At 31.9% G+C, this 19,603-nt stretch overlaps 3 protein-coding genes across 3 annotated transcripts; 1 reads left to right on the top strand and 2 right to left on the bottom strand.

Moving 5' to 3' along the window:
* Positions 1 to 103: 103 nt before the first annotated feature.
* Positions 104 to 1,270, top strand: HELRODRAFT_167610 (hypothetical protein; the record flags this gene model as incomplete). Its single annotated transcript, XM_009013100.1, has 1 exon — positions 104 to 1,270. The coding sequence occupies one exon, from the start codon at positions 104 to 106 to the stop codon at positions 1,268 to 1,270; it is 1,167 nt and encodes a 388-aa protein (XP_009011348.1).
* A 12,644-nt stretch (positions 1,271 to 13,914) lies between these two features.
* HELRODRAFT_72245 (hypothetical protein) lies at positions 13,915 to 14,136 on the bottom strand (the record flags this gene model as incomplete). Its single annotated transcript, XM_009013099.1, has 1 exon — positions 13,915 to 14,136. The coding sequence occupies one exon, from the start codon at positions 14,134 to 14,136 to the stop codon at positions 13,915 to 13,917; it is 222 nt and encodes a 73-aa protein (XP_009011347.1).
* Positions 14,137 to 17,926: 3,790 nt separating this feature from the next.
* On the bottom strand, positions 17,927 to 19,447 carry HELRODRAFT_167609 (hypothetical protein; the record flags this gene model as incomplete). The annotated part of the gene is made up of 4 exons (XM_009013098.1): positions 17,927 to 17,976; positions 18,337 to 18,562; positions 18,750 to 18,982; positions 19,054 to 19,447. 4 exons carry the CDS (start codon positions 19,445 to 19,447, stop codon positions 17,927 to 17,929), a joined length of 903 nt encoding a protein of 300 aa, XP_009011346.1.
* Positions 19,448 to 19,603: the final 156 nt, after the last annotated feature.

Raw genomic sequence — 19,603 nt, 5'->3', positions numbered from 1 at the left:
TTTAATAATTAAATGAAAATTTTATCAAATCAAATTAATTTATACAAAAATATGTAAACAGTTTTTGTTTTGAAATAATAATGTAAAGTGATACGGCGTTTTAATGAAAAATTTTACCGAAATCTCACATGAATGGAATATAAGCCTAGAGTTGAATGGAAACTTCTGCACTAATGTCACTCTTCTGGAGGAAGAGCACATCTTAAGTCAGGACGCAGTTTGGTACGGTCTGCCGATAGTTTATTTTGTTTCCATTCTTCTTGCAACGTGCGGGAACATCTTTTGGATCATCTTCTTGTGGAGGTCTTCCAGAGGCAGGCGGTCGTCCAATGTTTTGCTCATCATGAACCTCGCGTTCTGCGATTTGCTCAAGTCAGTGTTGGTTGCTCCTTTGAGAATGGTCGAACTTCATTTGTTTAAAAACCAAGAGGCCACATATCATACAATCAATATCTGCTGCTTCATAAACTGCTTCGAATTATATTTATCGTTTGTGGGATTTCACACGGTGATGGCCATCAGCCAGGAAAGGTTGTGCATAATCTGTTTCCCTTTCTACGCACGGAAGTGGCTCAATCAGAATGTAGCTCTGGCAACGATATTCCTGATATCCGCTATTTCACTGGCTACATCCTTGCTCTATTCTTTGTTTTATTCGCAAATAGTAATCGTTCATCCAACTTGCAAGACTGCTTACAACGTGTGCTCGTACACATTCGTTCTTTCCACCAGCAGAGCCTTGGGAGCCAGGTATTTTACACTCGCAGTAACCATCTTCTACTACATCATTCCAGTCATCGTCGTGTCAATTTCTTACGCAAAAATAGTTGTTAGTTTAAAAAAGACAATTGAGATGTTGAAACGTGATGTATTCGATGGACAAAGCAATCATCCAGGAAGAGACATCAGATCAAAAGAAATTATGGCTAAAGCTTCTAATTCTGCCGACAAAAAAAGTTCAGACAAAAATTCAACCTCAAAAGGTTTTTCAAATAAGCAAGATGGGGCCCCATTGAGACATTCAGTAAAAAGCACGCTGAAAGTCATAAAAAGTCGCAAGTCTCTTAGTTATTTGATGATCATTGTAGCAGTTTGTTTCACTATATGCCATGGACCGTTAATTTTCATGAGCTTGTTCATGAGTTTTGGATACAGGATGGATAACAACACAATATTTGTTTTAATTTTATTCAAATGGCTTTCAGTCGTCAGTTCTGTGATCAATCCAAACGTTTATTCCACTAATAAAAGAGCGTTCAGAAGACAATGAGAAAAGCATTAATTTCTGTGTGTTATCGTAAAACTTGAACAACCTTTCCATGTTCGAATGAAGTCTTCAAAAATATCAAGTTAGTTCAGTTCAATAATCACTTTTTTTTAAATTTTAAATATCAAGCTAACAATTAAAAACATAACTTGTTTTGTCAATTTTAATATGTGTTTATATTTGTATATTTGAGCTTACAGATTGTAGAATTCACACACACACACACACACACACACACACACACACACACACACACACACACACACACACACACACACACACACACACACACACGCACACACACACACCGACCATTAACTAATTTTTCACCATTTTCTACAAATTTAATACAATTACACCATCTTGCCGCTCAATATTACTATTGCACCATCTTACAGCGAAATATTATTTATGGCCCGGGCGAGATTAATATTATTCTGTTTATCAGTGACGATTATTGTTAATAAGATACTAGACGCTACACTAGACTCGTAAGTAAGCAGGTCATCCTCTACAAAGTGCATGCGTTACGTTAAACTCATGAACGACAAACACGATGAAGGATTCTCCTTTTTCTTAAAACATCAAATGATTTTGTCGTAATGTCGTAATCAATGACTTTGCATTAATCAGAAACGATTCTGAGACATTTTTTCGTAGCAATTATATTGTTCATTGTGCTTATAAAAATTGTTTAATTATATATTTTATTATATGAATATAGTGTACGTGTATGTGTTTGTGTAGGTGTTTGTGTGTTTTTTTAGACTTATAAAATAATGATTCTTAAAATATAATTTAACATTTCACATTTTTAAAAATATTACAAACAGAAAAGTTTACTAAGTTTCATTTATGATACATGCATTCTAGTTATTGGTAATTTTATAAAAAAAATATATGAATATATAACCACAACAATTATAAATTTTTAAATCAATGAGAAATAATAATAAAATAATTAAAAAAATAAGAATAATCAATTACTCCAAAAAAACACCGAAGTATTTCAAACGTTGAATTTTCATACTGAAACTGTTTAGAAAATGAATGCCAAGTATTTAACGGAGCTAAACAAACAAGCGCTGAAACTATCTCCTTTCACTGCAAACATTCATCAACCTTCCTCAACAATTCATGGCTGTGGCGGCTGTGGCGCCTGTGGCGGCTGTGGCGCCTGTGGCGGCTGTGGTGGCTGTGGCGGCTGTGGTGGCTGTGGCGGCTGTGGCTGCTGTGGCGGCTGTGGCGGCTGTGGCGGCTGTAGTAGCTGTGGCGGCTGTGGCGGCTGTAGTAGCTGCGGTGGCTGTGGCGGCTGTGGCGGCTGTGGCGGCTGTGATTATTTATATCCTTTTTTTTAATATTACCACTTCAGCATTTTATTTCATTTCAGGTGTAGCAATGAAGAAACAAATCAGACAAGATCCTTGAACGAGACGAACGTGATAGCATTCACCTTCCAACTGATTCATTTCTTCATCAACATCGACCAATAATCATTTTTCAAAAAATAACTCGGTGTTAACTCTGAAACCAATGGAAACTTATTAAACAAATTATTTCTAATATTTGTCATGTTATCATCATTGCTACTTATTTTGCATTTTGCACATTCTTATTTCAGGCAATTTGAAAAAACAAATTCGATTAAAATTTTTATTTTAGAAGTCGTCAAAAAATTACACCGTGCTTTATAGAATAACGCAGGCTAATTGCAAGTAACGACAGTTTAATTTCCAAACAATTTGTACTGAAGTGCTGCACACATATCACATATCATCTTCAGTGAAAAAAATTATGCTATTTTAATAGTCGTACGAATGAAATTTTTTGTAACAATTGTCCAAACTCTGCATTTATTGTTAGATACATGTTTTTTAGTTTTTTTGGTATTAAGAGGGGACACTCTTTAAATATATTAAAATATATATATTCAGTTAAAATTTCAGTTGAACTAAATTGTTTCGTAATTGGGAAAATTGATTAATTGCTGGCACATAAAGGACAGAAACTTTTAAAATCTCCACGGAAATGAAGCCGGCCAGTGGTTATTCATCAGAGCAAAATGATTCACTGTGTTTCTTCAAGAGCAACAACATTCACGACATCATCAACAACTGCACGTACAACGAAACGAACAACTACACAGTCAACAACAACAGCAACTACACGTCTAACAACAACGACGACGATTGCACTATTTTAAATCTGTTCCCTTGCATTAAAAAAAATAAATAAACCAAAGTTGTTTGGAAGTTTAATATCACCGCACAAGACAGCCAGCAAGAAAACAGCAGCCGACAATGAACCTGGCTCTAAAGTTTCCTGCCCTCGTAGAGAAGAAAATTCACTGCGAACTTGCTCAACGAGCAGCTTGAAAATAATGAAAGGACGTCAAACACTTGCACGCATGATGATTGTGGTGGCCGTCTGTTTCATCATCTTCCAAGGACCCATGATCATCATGTACATGTGTTTGAGTTGTGGCTACAAAATCAAAGTGGTTTCAATTAGTAAGCTCCATGATTAATCCGCTCGTCTATTCAACCGGTCGAAATGTTTTTAAAAAGCATTAGCATTGATTGTGTGTCTATTCGAGCAAATGCATCTTTAAATGCCATCTAGTCACGTTCGTTTGATTTCAGTGTTTCGTTCTGTGACGATTAAAAGATGCGACAAATTGTTAATGAATATTTTGAAACGATCAATCACGACTAATAAATAATTATTATTTAGTTTTTGCTTTATCTTTTACTTTTCAAAAAAAACATTCAAGATTCGATTTCATAAGAATGAAAAGACAGATGTTTTCCCACGAGCACAAAATAATTTGATGCCCAATTTTTTTAGTCCATACTTATGATTGACACTTCCATTAATATTTTTGAATTTTAATATTCAAATCTCATTCTGTTCTAAAACTAAAAATGTCTCAAAAATAATTTGAAAAGACTTTCACATATCAGCAATAATATTAACATTTACGCGACGAACCCATGATGACCAGCATTAATATTCGTGAGTCGTTTGAAGCATCGATAGCACAGAGTATTTTAAAAGTGAGTTTGATTGCATTTTCAGTAAGAAATACAGTCGATAATGAATTAGAATGAGATTTAACGAACATTTTTTGAAAAGGCATGAGTGGTGTACCATGTTGTAACGATTGTGCAAAATTAACGTAAACTGAGGCTTTTGTTATATGCAAACGAAACATTTTTAACTCAAAATTAATTTTTGATGTGAAATTTGATTTGACAGTTTTGTGGCTGCTAAATTGCAAAATTATTCCACATGCACCTACAAATGTTTTCATTCTCAAACGTTTGAAAGCAGTTCATTGAAAGCTGAGGTGTTTCGAAAATTGAATAATGGAAGGACATTTGGAAGCAAGATGGAAAAGATGAAATCTTAACGAATGGAAATTATTTTCGTAAAAGTAGTCATAAATTCTACCAACAAATCCTTCTTTTTGTTCAATTTTGAATAATTCATCATCATAAAAATATAGACACCTTCAACTCGTTATTAGACGCATTTAAGAAGAAAGGATATTTCATAAGTTTAATAACTTTAAACGATTTAGTTATAAAACGAACAATTTTCTCAAAATTAAGTTTTTTATTATGCAACTCTACAAATTCAGAACATTGCTCCACATTACAATTCAAATCTCAAATTACATTAGCTTTTAAACATGTATGCTTTTGTACCGTACGATTTCAGAAGAACATTAAGTGCCAGTGCAAAAGTGCGCTTGTATCTGTGCCAATGTGTAGGATAGTCAAAAAAAAAAGCTAATTGGAATTTGTTTTTCTAATTAGTTCGTTCGAAGATCATATATTTACTTTTTTTAATGTTGATGCTTAATTCATGAAAGTCGGACCAATATGCTATTTATTTGAGGCCATGGTTGTTCTTACTTTCACGTAACTAGCAAGCCAATCCAATGCAAAACCTATAATGCGCAGTGTTCGAGTCAATTATAACATGAAAAATAACATCTATAGAATTTTTTCTCAAAAATCATTCAAAGTGTTCACGGTTTTACGATTACATCCTAAAATTGTTGTTTATTTGAAATTAATTAGACTTTTGAACTGGTTGATAAGGGTTTAATAAATTAAATAGAACAACGATGTAACATGTTAATTCATTTATTTATCCAATGATTCATTCAATCGTTCTCCACCATCACTCGTATATACATCCTATCATCAGTAGTTTCATCGTTCGTCCTTTTTAACATGAAAATATCTTTGAAACAAATATCTCAACTTATCCGTCGCGTCTTTCAGGAAACTGTTCCGGAGACTCACCAACTCAAACCTCCTAAAAAAGACGCCATCCTCTATATACCCAGGTGGCACTGAAACTTCATTCTCTTAATTAATCGATAATTAATTAATTAATTAATTGAGTGTTATAATAGAGTAATTAATTAAATATATTATGTTTTAATTACGGAATACTTAAAAAGCGTGATTAAACCTCAAATTCGTGCATTCATTGGCACATCCATGCACTCACCAATTCACCAAATGAACCTCGCAAAATAGATGTACATATTAATCTATGAGACCAAAAGGCATCATATAAATTGTTCAAAAATTAATTAATTAATTCATTCATTCATTTATTCGTTCGTTCGTTCGTTCGTTCGTTTGCTCGTTCGTTCATTCATTCATTCACTCACTTACTCACTCACTCACTCACACACTCACTCACTCACTCACTCACTCACTCACTCACACACTCACACTCTCATTCACTCACTCACTCACTCACTCACTCACTCACTCACACATTCACTCACTCACACACTCACACACTCATTCACTCATTCACTCACTCACTCACACACTCACACACTCATTCACTCACTCAATCACTCATTCCTTCATTCGTTTATTGAATCATCAATTTAACCTTTAGAAGTCACATCGCCATTAACATCGTAGAAACCAGGCTCTTCTGGTTTCATTTAAGATTTGAAGATAAATTAATTAAACCTTCATTCATTCATTTATTAATTAATTTATTTATTTGATATTTAGCAGTTATTTATTTAATTAATTAATTAATTTAAGTAAATGTGTATTTATTTATTTATTTTATTTCAGTAATTAAGTACCATTACATTTTTCGCTATTTTAAACATCAAATCATCATTGTTATCACCATCATTATCATCATTATCACCATAACCACCATCATAATCATTATTTACCGTAATTTTCATCATCATCATCATCATAATCACCACCATCATCATTATCACTATCACCATCACCATCATCATTGTCATCATCATTATGAACTGAACAAATGGACCTACCCAATCTCTCCAGGATAGGAATATTGAAACCTCCCCAAAATCCAGGCACTGTTTGTTTATTAGTACTATCATCATCAACACCATTTATTTATTTTTTTTTTCAACATGTTTATTTCATGAAACGCATGAAAAATAAAACATAAATGAAAAGGGGCCCTAAAAAAGATAAAATCTCAATCATCAGGATCGTCATCGTGATTATCACCACACACAATCATAACGTTGTTATCATCGTATCATCATCGTCGTCGTCATCACGTTTGGGTACTGCCATCATCATCGTTATCATTAAATTAACCCAAAACTTGATTATCTGATTGAAATGTTTTATTTTTAAATGATTTTTTAACAAAAAAAAAAGAAATAATTTACCGGTTGAAGGATTGGCTAGAGAAGGATCGTCCGCTAAATTTTGGTTTGAATAAAAATCAACAGTAGTTTGTTCATTCATCATTCATTCATTCATTCGTTCGTTCGTTCGTTATTTTGTTTGTTCGACCCTTCTTTCATTAGTTCGTTTAATAATAATATTAAAAAGAATAATAATAATAATATTATTATTATTATTATTATTATTATAAATCAAATAAATTCACTGAAATACTAAACGATTATTTATTTTTTTACTTGACTTCTCTTGAGCCATCATCGTCGTCGTCATCGTCACTGTGAATCTCATCATCATCATCAGCAGCAGCATCATCTTCTCCATCATTATCATCTTCTTCATCATCGTCATGCTCATAGCTACTAATATTATATTAAAATATATCCACTTATTTACTTATTGTTTTTTATTAAAAAAAAAATTCATAAATTCTTTCAACAAAGAGTTTTTTTTATTTCGTGAATAATTTCAACAGTCGCTGCACTGGTTTAAATGTAGGCAATTCAATTGAGGATCTATAATAATGACACTAATACTGATCTGACTCTGAGTATGGTAATAAATAAATGATAAATTAACGACACCACACACGCACACACACACACACACACAAACACACACACACAGACAAAGCTACATATTTATGACACACACATACACACACACACACACACACACACACACTCACACACAGTGATATATTTATGATAATTATACTAAGATAATTACAGTTATCAAAATGATTATTATTAATACAATTCTCTCTTAGAATTATTTTATTTGATAGTTGGTAACAACAATAATGACAATAATAAAGACAAAAGAACAATAATAATATGATTATATCATGTGACAGTTAAATTATATTATAGTATATGTAGTTGTTGTTGCGTGTTTGTGTATGTATGTGTTTTTGTATCTGTGTACGTGCGTGTGTGTGCGCGTGTGGTGTGTGTGTGTGTCATAATTTGAAAATTCCAGGAAAGAACGGTTTGTAAATTTGATAATTTGATAAAATTTGATAATTATTTATAATTATGCTATTACCATTTCAAATGAATTATGATTCATTCATCGCATAGAATTCTTCTGAAAGCTAAAAAAGAATTTGTACATACATAAAATTTCACACACACCAATTAACATTTATTCAACTAAGTTTCAACTGTGGTGCATGGAAGTGGAGTTTGAAAGTGTGGGACGGAACTGTTTATGAGTTCACTTATTTTTATTTGTTCTTTCAAAAACGAGACACTGGCAGACTTGAATAAAACTTCAATAAAATGTTTACATAATGATCGAATTTAAAATCAGACACTCTGCATATACATTTTGATAATTTATTTAAAGGCCAACATATCCTTTATGGCAAATAAGTACAACAAGAATGACAAAAACATCATCATTTGAGTTGTGATATATTCGGTCTAATTACTGAAATGGTTTGAATATATAATCCCAATGACAACCTGCAAAATGATAATGTCACAAAATTTTCTAGTTTATATATTCGTTAATAATCTGGAATCGAGTTTATTGGAAGTTTCAGAAGAGGTTGGCTGGGTGGGTGAGGCGAGTTTATTTTTTCATGAGAGATGTTGAAATGGTTGTTGGGCGTGTAGGCTTTAAAATGCGATTGCTCGTACAAGTTCAAACTATGGAAACAGTATTTGAAGCTGTTGGAAATTTCGTTCACAAAATTAAAAGAGCGAAAACATTGATGAACGAAAAATTTCAACTGGGATGGATGCACGTTGCGCTAGTTTCTTTAAAAATGTCAACAATTGATTGATCACATTTCATAAAAAGTTGAATTTTTGAAGGGTTAAACTCAGAATTGAAACTTTAAAATATGTTGCAGGTAGACGGGGATTCGTTGAAAAAAATGAACGTCACGTGGTCCAATTTAATTTAACATTTCAACTTTTCAATGGATGCAATTGTGACAATATTATTTGAGAACATATACACGAAACGAGAACGAGTAAAATTCTGAATGAAAAGGTTTTTTTTGAAGCTTTTATTTTCAAAATAACATTTTGAAGATTCACAAAGCAATAAAATTCTACTTTTGTTCACATAGAGTTCAAAACAGTTTAACAAAAAACACTTTTAAATTAATTTTTAATATCGAAATCAACTGCTCTGACTTTTTTGCACAAAGAAATCAGTTGACAATGTAGGCTGGGTAAGACCAGCAAGGTCTAGTTCTTTCATGAACTCGGATGACAACGTTGCTTTAGTTGCTTCATTATCATCAGATGTAAAATTTGTCAGTTAGGCAATGACATTACAACAGTTTGCAATGAGGTCAAACATGCCTTAGAGCTTCTGGAAGCTGTCACACTGAAACTTCCATGGTGTTCTAGCGACGTCACAAACACGTAGAGTACTGCACCTGTCTTTGATATTCACCATGTTAAATTACGTGGCTAAAAGATTTATGAAACATACTGGCATTCTTCTACGTGCAGTTTCGTTTCAAAGGTAAGTAACGCTGCGCTGCTACTGTTTCTTCATGGAAAATTTGGCAAACCAAAGGTACACTGTGACGCTGCTGTGAAACGTGCAGCTGTCCTTCTGTCTTTGTCGTGCTGTGCTCCACATCACAGCAGTGTGCAACGAATCTCTGACCATCTTCAGTAAAATGAAGATATTGTTGTGGCTCAGCAATTCAGCTATTTCAAATATTTTCAAATACATGCTCATAGTCATATATGATACAAGGAATACTTTAGTGACATGGCCTGGAAGATTTACCAGCCCCGCAAATGATACCAGCGCACAAAATCTCGATCACCTTCAGATTTCACTACCAGGCATCAATCATTCTCTTTTTTTTCCTTCTTTGCATCCACAACACCACAACCACTTTTGCTTTGAAGGCCTCTAACTCGTCCTTGATTTCAGCAAGTTGTTCTTCCGAGATGGATGTTTTCTGTTCGTCTGGCTCCTTCTCGTGCAAGATAGGTTTGTCAATTTCGTGTTTGTGTTCAGTTTCATTTCTTTTATTTCGTTGATTTTTTAGCAAATATTTTTGGTATGTACATAAACCACTTTGAACGAGGTAAACACATTCCAAGCAACACTATCAAAATTTTTATAAATTTTTAGATTTTTAGTGGAGAATTATTTTTGACAATTATTTTGAAACGCAAATCTAACATGCTTACAAATAAAAAACCATTTTTTATTCAATATTCATAAACAATTTTTTTTCTGACATTTATCTCCCAGATAAATCTATCAAATAAATTTTTTAAATGTTGAAAATATGCACGATAAATCTACATGGGACATTGAAATGTTCTGTAACAGGTAGATAAAATCTATGAGTCATGATGATAAAAAACAAAAAATGTTGCCTATACAAAATTTTTAAAAGAGTATCTAAAATAATTTCACTCAAATAATTAACAACATTCAGTTTATACTTCAACAAACTGTATCAGAAATTTTAAACAATATATTTAAATATAATATAATTTATTTTTTTCTTATTTCAATTAAATAAATAAAATAAAAATAAATCATTTACATCGCTATGTCAATCGTTTGTAGAAGACAACTTCGCATCAATACGTCTTTATTATTGTAATATCAAAAACATCTGCATGCTCAAAACAATAAATTTCAGAGCAAAATTTTCACAAGCTGAATGCAAATATTGAAATACTTATACGCAAGAAATTTGGTGATTTGAGAAAGTTTGGAATGAATTGAATGGTGAACATCATCAGAATATTATCTCGCAACTTGAAATAAAGAAGAATTAGCATCAACATGAAAACATCAATTTTGCTTTTGCTTTTGGTTATCGCTTGTTCAACTCATTGCCTAAGTATGACATTTTCAACTTTTTCAATAATCTGTCATTAACTCAATTAAAATAGTAAAAACGTTTTGAGACTACTGTGTATAATTCTAAATTTAATTTTAAATTTCAAGGTCAAACTGATGAGATGAAAGAGCTGGAAGCTAACTTCAAAGAGGATATCAGGGATATTGATGCCCAGTTGAACGACGTCATCGAGAACTTGCAGCAGCAAGATTCGGAAAAGAAGAAATGAATATTCTGGACTGAAAAAAAATGGAGGAACGGTTTACACAATTTAAAAAACAACATTTATTTAAATAACATAGAATATGATAAACCTTTGAAAAAAACTTTTTATTTCATGCATCGTCAGTTTTTTTTAAGATTTAATCCTGCCTTCATTTGTTATTATTCTCATTATCCAAACAATTTTTAAATTGAGTGCATTCAATATGATATCAAGGATACAATCAACCGTTTAAAAAAGCCAAATGAATCTAAATGCACACTAGTAATAAGAATTTAACGTTGAAAACATTGTACGCAACATTTAATCAAAAAAAAATTATTTAATAACTGATTTAACAATTTTTCATAGTCTCCATTATTGCTAATAAATTCTCTCCACGTGTAGTTTTGTGAACGTAGATTACTAACATTAATGGTGGGTAGGGGAGGGGAGAGCCAACCAAGAAACCTTGCGGAACCGGCCACTGTTGGAAACAAAATGAAACAAGTCCCCGTCTAGTTATTCTGCTTTTAAAACATTTGGTCATCCTCAAAATGTTTCACAAATTTTTTGCATTTTCATCGTAACTTGTTAGTTATTGTATCAATTATAAATAATAATTGGATGACTTTTTACAATTTTGCCAATGAACAACTGTTATGTGCTGCAGTTTATTCTGTTTTTTAGAACTTTTCAATCGGTAGTTGGTTGGAAACGAGCCTTCCTGCATTACACCACCAGAGTTTGGAGATAATTTTTCTTTACATATACATAATAATGGATTTCATTTTTAAGTTATAAATCTGGTTATTCTAAAATTTGGGAGCTTCATGCTGCCGAATTTAAAATTTAAAAAATAGCAACTAATCCGTACGACGATTCTCTCTTTCCATGCTAAAGAGAGCCATGAATGTTGCATGTAAAGTAAATTTTTTTACCTTTTTAGCCCACTCTCAACAACAAATAATAGATGATTTGTTAGAAAAGTGAAAAGGTTAAATAAATAAAAAGTAATTGTTTCTATGAATGATGACTTTATGTACAGCAAGGAATGTCACTGTCCCCTCCACATGAAGCTTCCAAATTTTAGAATAACATTCAAAATATTTTGACTCCATTGACCCCCTAAAGAACGAGTAAATTGGTTTTGTTGGTCTATTGTATTGTAGGACTACATGACACAACGCTGACTGAGAGGCTGCGTAGGCAAAGAAAGGATTGAATTCATCGATGATTGTTGTTAATGGTTTATTTTATTTCTTCGTTATTAAATTATTTTCGTGTCAATACAGCTTAAGTATTTTGTAATGTCTTGATGTTCATACACTTTTCGTAAAATAAATATCACAAAATTATGGTGATTATCACCTCACATTGACTTACGGACTTATATGGTCGGTTCAAGTTGTTTTTTTTGCTAAATACCAAAATTGTTAAATTTTTCTTGTTGCAAATTATTTAAAATATAAAAATTGTTATCAATTAAAAAATTGCTCGCTCTTTGTTTGCAGCTTAAGATAATGATGATTTAATTTTGTTGTAGTTCGATTTAGTTCGTCCTCTGAACGTTCAAATATTATCAACTAAAAATTTCAAAACATAAAAATTATTGCCGATGCTGTTCTAATTGTTGTTTCTTTTTTTTTAAATTTAACAGACCAACAAATAATTTAGAATCACATATTCTTAATTATTTGTTGATTTTATGCCAATAACTCACCTAATTATCATTCAAATTGCAAGTATATTGAACCATCTCTTCAAAAGTTATTTTGAAATTAATGTTTCAAATAAAATAAAATTTGTTGCATTTACATTGTCCTACTACTCTTGCTTATTCTTTCCTAACATAACTACTAGTTTGAAAAAAAACATATCAATATTTATTGCAGTGAACTAACACAAACATGTACGCTTGTGAGTTGTCCATGTACAAATGTACATACAGATATTAAACTGAAATTTAGTTGCAAGCAAGGTTTCGTATGTTTCTTGTCCGTTAAATTAAAACGCAAATATTCAAACTTTTGAATATTTAATTCTTCACTTACGAAGATGAAATTACCTCTTGTTTTAAATTAACATTTGATAAACTTTTAGCCTAACTAATATTTATTGTTGGAAACATTAATCCATCAAATCGACATCACATATATATATATATATATATATATATATATATATATATATATATATATATTGATTTATTTACTTAAACACCACTGAAACTGATGAACCAACCAGCTCTTCCAAGTTAAACAAATTTTCTTTCAGAAATTATTCCGTCATCACGTTATGAATTAAATGCAACATTATGCAATAGTTTAAATACGTATGAGCATGTAATAAAAATCAACTGGTGAAAAAGTTTAATACTTTAAACCTAATATTAAAAATTGATGCGGGGAAGAAGAATCTCGCAATCAATCACTGTCTTCCTCCTCCTCCTCCTCCTCCCCCTCATCGCTGTCCTTTTCATCTGTTTCATCATAATCCTCATTATCATTCTCGATATGAATTTTACGCTTCTTCTTATTTTTTGCTGCCTTCTCAGGAGCAGCTGAACTTTTAGCAGCTGCAGTTATCGAGGCTGATGCAGCTGATCAACCATTATACAATTCTTTCTCCCTTTCGTATCTTTCTTTATCTTTGGCAGCTATGCTTTGATATTTTTCTTTGCTTTCGCACACTTCCCATCTTCTACCTAATTCCTAAGCAACCTCCCTGAAGACCATAGCTGGGCACTCTGTTTTAATTTTTGGACGTTCTTCATTTGAAAAACAGGAAAATGCAGACAGTGCCTTCTTTGGCGCGTCGGGAGCTTTGGTTTTTCGTTTTCTTTTGTTGTCACCATCAGTGATACGTAGTTGGCCATTTCTTATTTGTATCTAACTGAATCATTGGCTGCCATTTTCTTATATGTTTTCCTGTCTTCGTCAAACAAATTTTTCCACTTTTCAGAAGCTTTTTTGGAAAATTTCAAAAAGGACAGAGGCTTACCGGAATTTTTCTTCTGCTCGTCTCTTGTTGCCTGCATAAAGAATGCATAAGCCGACGTCTTGCCTTTCGGTTTTTTTAAATCTTTCCCAACTCTACCCATATCGTTTGATTATTGAATAAAAATCGTAAATTATTTTCTTCAAACCCCAAAAGATTTTCTAACCCACACGGTATACGCAACAATGTAGGGTGGAAGTACATTTGTACAAACAACGAAGTTACGGCTATGCCACTTGCGTCCAATCGATGTTGTGCACGGGTGGTCATATACAACTGTTGTATATAAGACATTCGCTAATGAAATCGAATACACTTATTAATTAACATAAAATGACCCATTGATTAACATTTAGCAAGTAAGCAATGAATACATTCAGTACATTTCAAGTTAATAACTCAGTCACAATCCAATGCGAGTAATTATTGAAATGTTTAAATAAGCAAAATTAATAAACACATTCGAGTGACTTACAGTTGTACGTTAATGAAAATAAATTATTAAACTTTGAATACACAGAAAACTGTCAACCATTCAAATAAACCAAGTAAATCATAATGCACCCTGGTATTAAGAATCTAAATAATACGTACACGCAAAACGAACGTAAATGAAAAGAAACACGGTGAAATACAAACACGATAATGACAGCAAAATTTGTCTGATAATTACATAAAGAATTTGATAAAAAACTAATTGTTTACCAAAACATCTAAAATTAACACTTAAAAAACCTAAAATGTATTCTTATAGAAGCGACTTAATCAGAACATCGGCATTTTTCATCCACATGACGAATAATTTATTTCACCGAAATCAATATGGGTTTTTGCCCGGACGATCGACGACTCTTCAGTTGCTGACATTTTTGGATAAAGTTACAATGATGAGGAGGTACACGTCATATATACTGATCTCGAGAAGGCTTTTGATAGGATATCCCACAATTGTTTGTTACTGAAACTAAAGAAATATGGATTCGATAACAAAATTCTTGTTTGGATAAGTGAATATCTTAAGAAGAGAAACTTCAGGGTGCGAGTGGGTGATGCATTGTCTTCAAAGTTTGATGCTACTAGTGGAGTTCCCCAAGGTAGTATCCTGGGACCTCTACTGTTTACAATTTATATTAATGATCTCCCTTCAGCATGTGAGAATATATATCTTTTTGCGGATGATGCAAAGATGTCTAAAATTATCAAAAGTCCAGATGACTTGAAGTCCATGCAACTAAATGTGATCAATGTGCGAAATAGGCTAAAAGTTCAAAGAAGAGCTACTAGATCTATCCGTTCTTGTTATGGTTTAGAGTATATTGATAGATTAAAAAAAATTGAACTTGCATTCTTTGAAATATCGAAGAAGTAGAGCGGACCTGATTTTTTTATATAAAATGTTGGTGGCCAATCCAGATACTGATCATTCGTTCATGTTGCTCAATAATAATGATGGGAGAACTAGAGGGCATCATATAAAGTTGTCAACAGGTTTATCTCACAAGGATGTTAGAAAATATTTTTTTTGTAACAGAGTTCCGCAATCTGTTGTTGACTCTCCAAATACAAGGGTTTTTAAATCTCGTTTGGATTTGTTTTGGGGTGATGCTAAATTTCAATATAGGTGATACTTTAAACTGACGGTTCAATTGGATGTGTGTGTTGATAAGTAGGAATGGTTTGATGTTTTTAATCTATTAGTATGATTGAATAAGAATTTTTCATGGATGGATGGGAGTGGATTAATGAGAGAATTACTTATGCAACATTTATAATACTCATTGTTATGAGGTTAATGTAATAATTATCATATGGTAAAAATATGAGCATAAATATAGGTAAAAATATGTATTTGTCTTATTTTTTATCAGTAATGACTGGGAATATGTATGATTGATTTGGATTGATTATTTCATTACCCATTTTATGGTTGAATGCATGTGCGTATTTCATTTATAAATTTTTTGGTTAATTATATTTTATATTGACTTCATAACTTTCTTATTATTATTATTGTTTTTCATATGATTGTTTGGTTTTTTTTTTATTGACTGGTAAATAGTTAATGAAATTTCTAGGTTCTAATATAATTATCTGATATAATAATTAATGATTGTATAGTGATAATGTTTTTTTGAAGGTGTTAATGGATATTATGTATGGTAAGCTGTTTAAAACATGGATTTATGAGTAGGTGGGTATATGAGTTGGTATGTTTTTCAAATAAATTTGAAAAACATACCGTGCTTTGTTCAAATAAATAAATAAAATAAATAAATAAATAACTCCCCTTCCAGTTAATGGCACGGTGGACATCTGGATCTGCACATCAATGGTTCTATTAGATCCGAGGTTGGCTTCGTAGTTCCATGCGCAGTAGCAGTTTGTTATACTTAAAATTCATTAAGCAATTTTATCTGGTAATCTAACGTCCATTATTGTACAGTTTTTATTCGTCACGCTGAAAACTTTTCCCAAATGCAATGCATTTAATTCTTATTTACAAAAAAGTAATATTGAACCAAAACTCATCAAATCAAATGAATGTTTGATGATTGTTCACGTAAACACACATCTGATAATAGGAACATTGGTGGTGGTATGAAGTCACGACACGTTTTTAATGTAGATCTAATGTTCGTATCAGTTTTTAAATATCATATAATGAAATGTATCATACACTAGTATAAAAAAAATATGTATGCGTGCAATATTTAGAGCAGGGTTGGGCACTTTTTTCTGCGAGGCCCGCATTGAGAACTATTTTACCTTTGAAGGGCCCATATGTACTTAATTAGCAAATTTGTTCGACCCGAAAAAAATTTTTTTTTAAGATTTGTGGCTTCTTTGTAGTTTGCCACCCCTCTCTTATTTTTCTGATTTAAAGGATTATTTCGGGCAAGAAAACAATTCCTAATCAGTGAATAGATCGTTCATTGATTTTATACCAATCCATCATGCATGTAGCGTTCGAAAAAATCATTTTCAACAAACGACATAACAACATTGCATGTCTTCTCCTAGACACAAAACACTTGTATTATTAAACTAAAATATGTTACAGTATACTAACATATTAAATATTATAATAATATAAAATAATATTATCATATATTTTACTAAAATACTAATATTTATTATACTTAGTTGATGTTAGGTTCAGGTTGATACAATGATAAATTACTTTTAACACAAATAAGAACTTTGTGTTTTAAACATTCAATTTATGTAGAAGCATTTCACCATTGTCATATGTATTGTAATTATTATTATTATCATTATTATTTTTGGGCCCTAAGATCTGGCAATTATTTGTACCCCCAGATATTAGGGTTATCACTGAATTGTACCATTTTAAAATTAAACTGAGATCGCGGTTAAATTTGCTTGATCCCGACACCACCATCTAAATCTTAACCTTTTATATATTACACTATATATGGCTCATTTCATCGCTAATAATTATTTTAAATTCAGCATATGTTTCTGTCCACTTAGACTCGTTTATTCATCTCTTCAATCAATCCATACTTTTAATTATTGTATCAAATACTATAAATTATCTCACATTGCCAATCTACTTTCTGTTTTTGATTGTAGATTCATTAGTAATATCTGTATATACTTATATGTTCAGATATTAACTTTGTTTTTCGAGTGTTAATCCTACTGATTATATTTATCGATTTTTGCATGCATTGAAATTTAATTTGTATATTTTCTGTTCTGTTTTAAATTGCATATATATCTCAAGTAAAGTACTTAGGGTGGCCTCTCCACAAGTTTTTTCATTTAAACTTATTTGGTTCCCTTATTGAAAATAAAATAAATAAAAAAAAAAAAAAAAAAAAAAAAAAAAAAAAAAATAAAATTTATTATTATTATTATGACCCCTTTTAGTTTAAGGCCTGCATCTTGACACCTGTCCAATCAAACTGGTTGCTGGCTGTAAAGATCAGCAATGTTTATTTTTGTGGAAACATTTGTTTTATTATTAACAGGTAAATAATTACTCGAGTAAATTCAATAATTTTTGATTGTTTCATATGAATCTTTTCAAATAAAGTTTTATTCAATTTTTTTATTTTTAAACTAAAAACATTTATCCTAATTGCAATGATTTTTCAACCAACAAACAAACGCATGCACACATATACACAGGTATATAAATTTTCTACGTACTTACCAAAAAAATACATATACAATAAATACAAACATTTATACACATTGCATGTCTGAAGATAGCTCACTAGAGGCTCTCGACAAAAGTCTACAATACAATACACACAAACACGCACAAAAGTACCTGAATTATAAATGACAAACTGTTTGGATAAAGGCAAGTTGGAATTGTCGACAAACGAGATGGCTTTTTGGTAGGCGCCCTGCTGCCAGACGAACAACCACTTCCCTCTCCACAGCATGCTGCTGACATCCAGGTTGACGCTTTTCAAGTATGGAACAGCATAGGAAATTAAGTTATGGGGTTCGTCGCACGTTTGCCCGACAACTACTGTGCCCAGTGGTGTGTTCTGGTTTTGATCGGTTGAAAGGACGAGATGTTAAATAATCTTTTTGATTACAAATGATGTAATCATACGCAAAAAAATTGAATTTGACGGTTTTTAAGAAAAAGAAACGATTTTATAATCACGGGGACCTTGAAATGCCTTTTTTTGACGAGGGAATGAAAAGAGTTACAAATTTTTTATTCCAAACCTTTAAATAATTTGTCATCATCGTAACATGAGTCAGATTTCCATAGAGATCAAAGTTACAAAAATCGTACAACATCATCTTCTGCATATCTAGCCTGTAGAAGTTGGCACCTCTGTTGATACCCAACTGACATGCATGTTCCATGTTCACTGTGTTCAATTCATTCGCCTCTATTGAATATGGGGATATGTCATTACCTCCCCACGAGGCTATGTTCATGTAAATGGCTTGATCTGGCGATTGTTTATAAATTTGTTTGTGAATAACTTTTTTATTTAAAGATTAAAAATAACGAACTACACACTTTCAACTGCCGACAAGAGGAAACAGTTATTCTGAAGACTCTTGCTCAAACCATCGGGAAGTCCCATGAAATGAGAGCAAGACACATCATATTTCCCAACAACACTTGCAGAACTCCCCACGTTCACTTGGAAGGCTGAACATGACCCATTCGACAGCTGGCACCTGACACCACATTCCAAAATATATTTTTTCGGATTAGCAAAGAAATTATTATCCCCAGTTTTGTTGAAAGCCAGAGATTTTTTCACCGAATCAGAGCAGAGTGGAGATGGTTTCCATATCAGTTTGCTGTATAATTTACCATGTGACAAGGTTAAAGCTACAGATAATGTTATCAAAAATGTATAATATAAAAGCGTTTTAAAATTTAGGATAGAATTAAGTAAATTCATTTTGATTCTTAGGTAGGGCTCATTAAAACATCAAATCTCAATTTTATTCGAGAACAAATTTTAAAGCAAACATTACAGACATCGTGCCTTCATTCATGTTTAAACACGTCCGAGGAACAAAATATTTTTTGGCAAATAAATTTTTTCACACGCAAC

This window comes from Helobdella robusta (genome assembly GCF_000326865.2).
Source record: "Helobdella robusta unplaced genomic scaffold HELROscaffold_11, whole genome shotgun sequence".
NCBI classification, from domain to species: domain Eukaryota; kingdom Metazoa; phylum Annelida; class Clitellata; order Rhynchobdellida; family Glossiphoniidae; genus Helobdella; species Helobdella robusta.
Note: the sequence above shows the minus strand (reverse complement) of the source record. Positions and strands in the feature narration are given on the sequence as shown.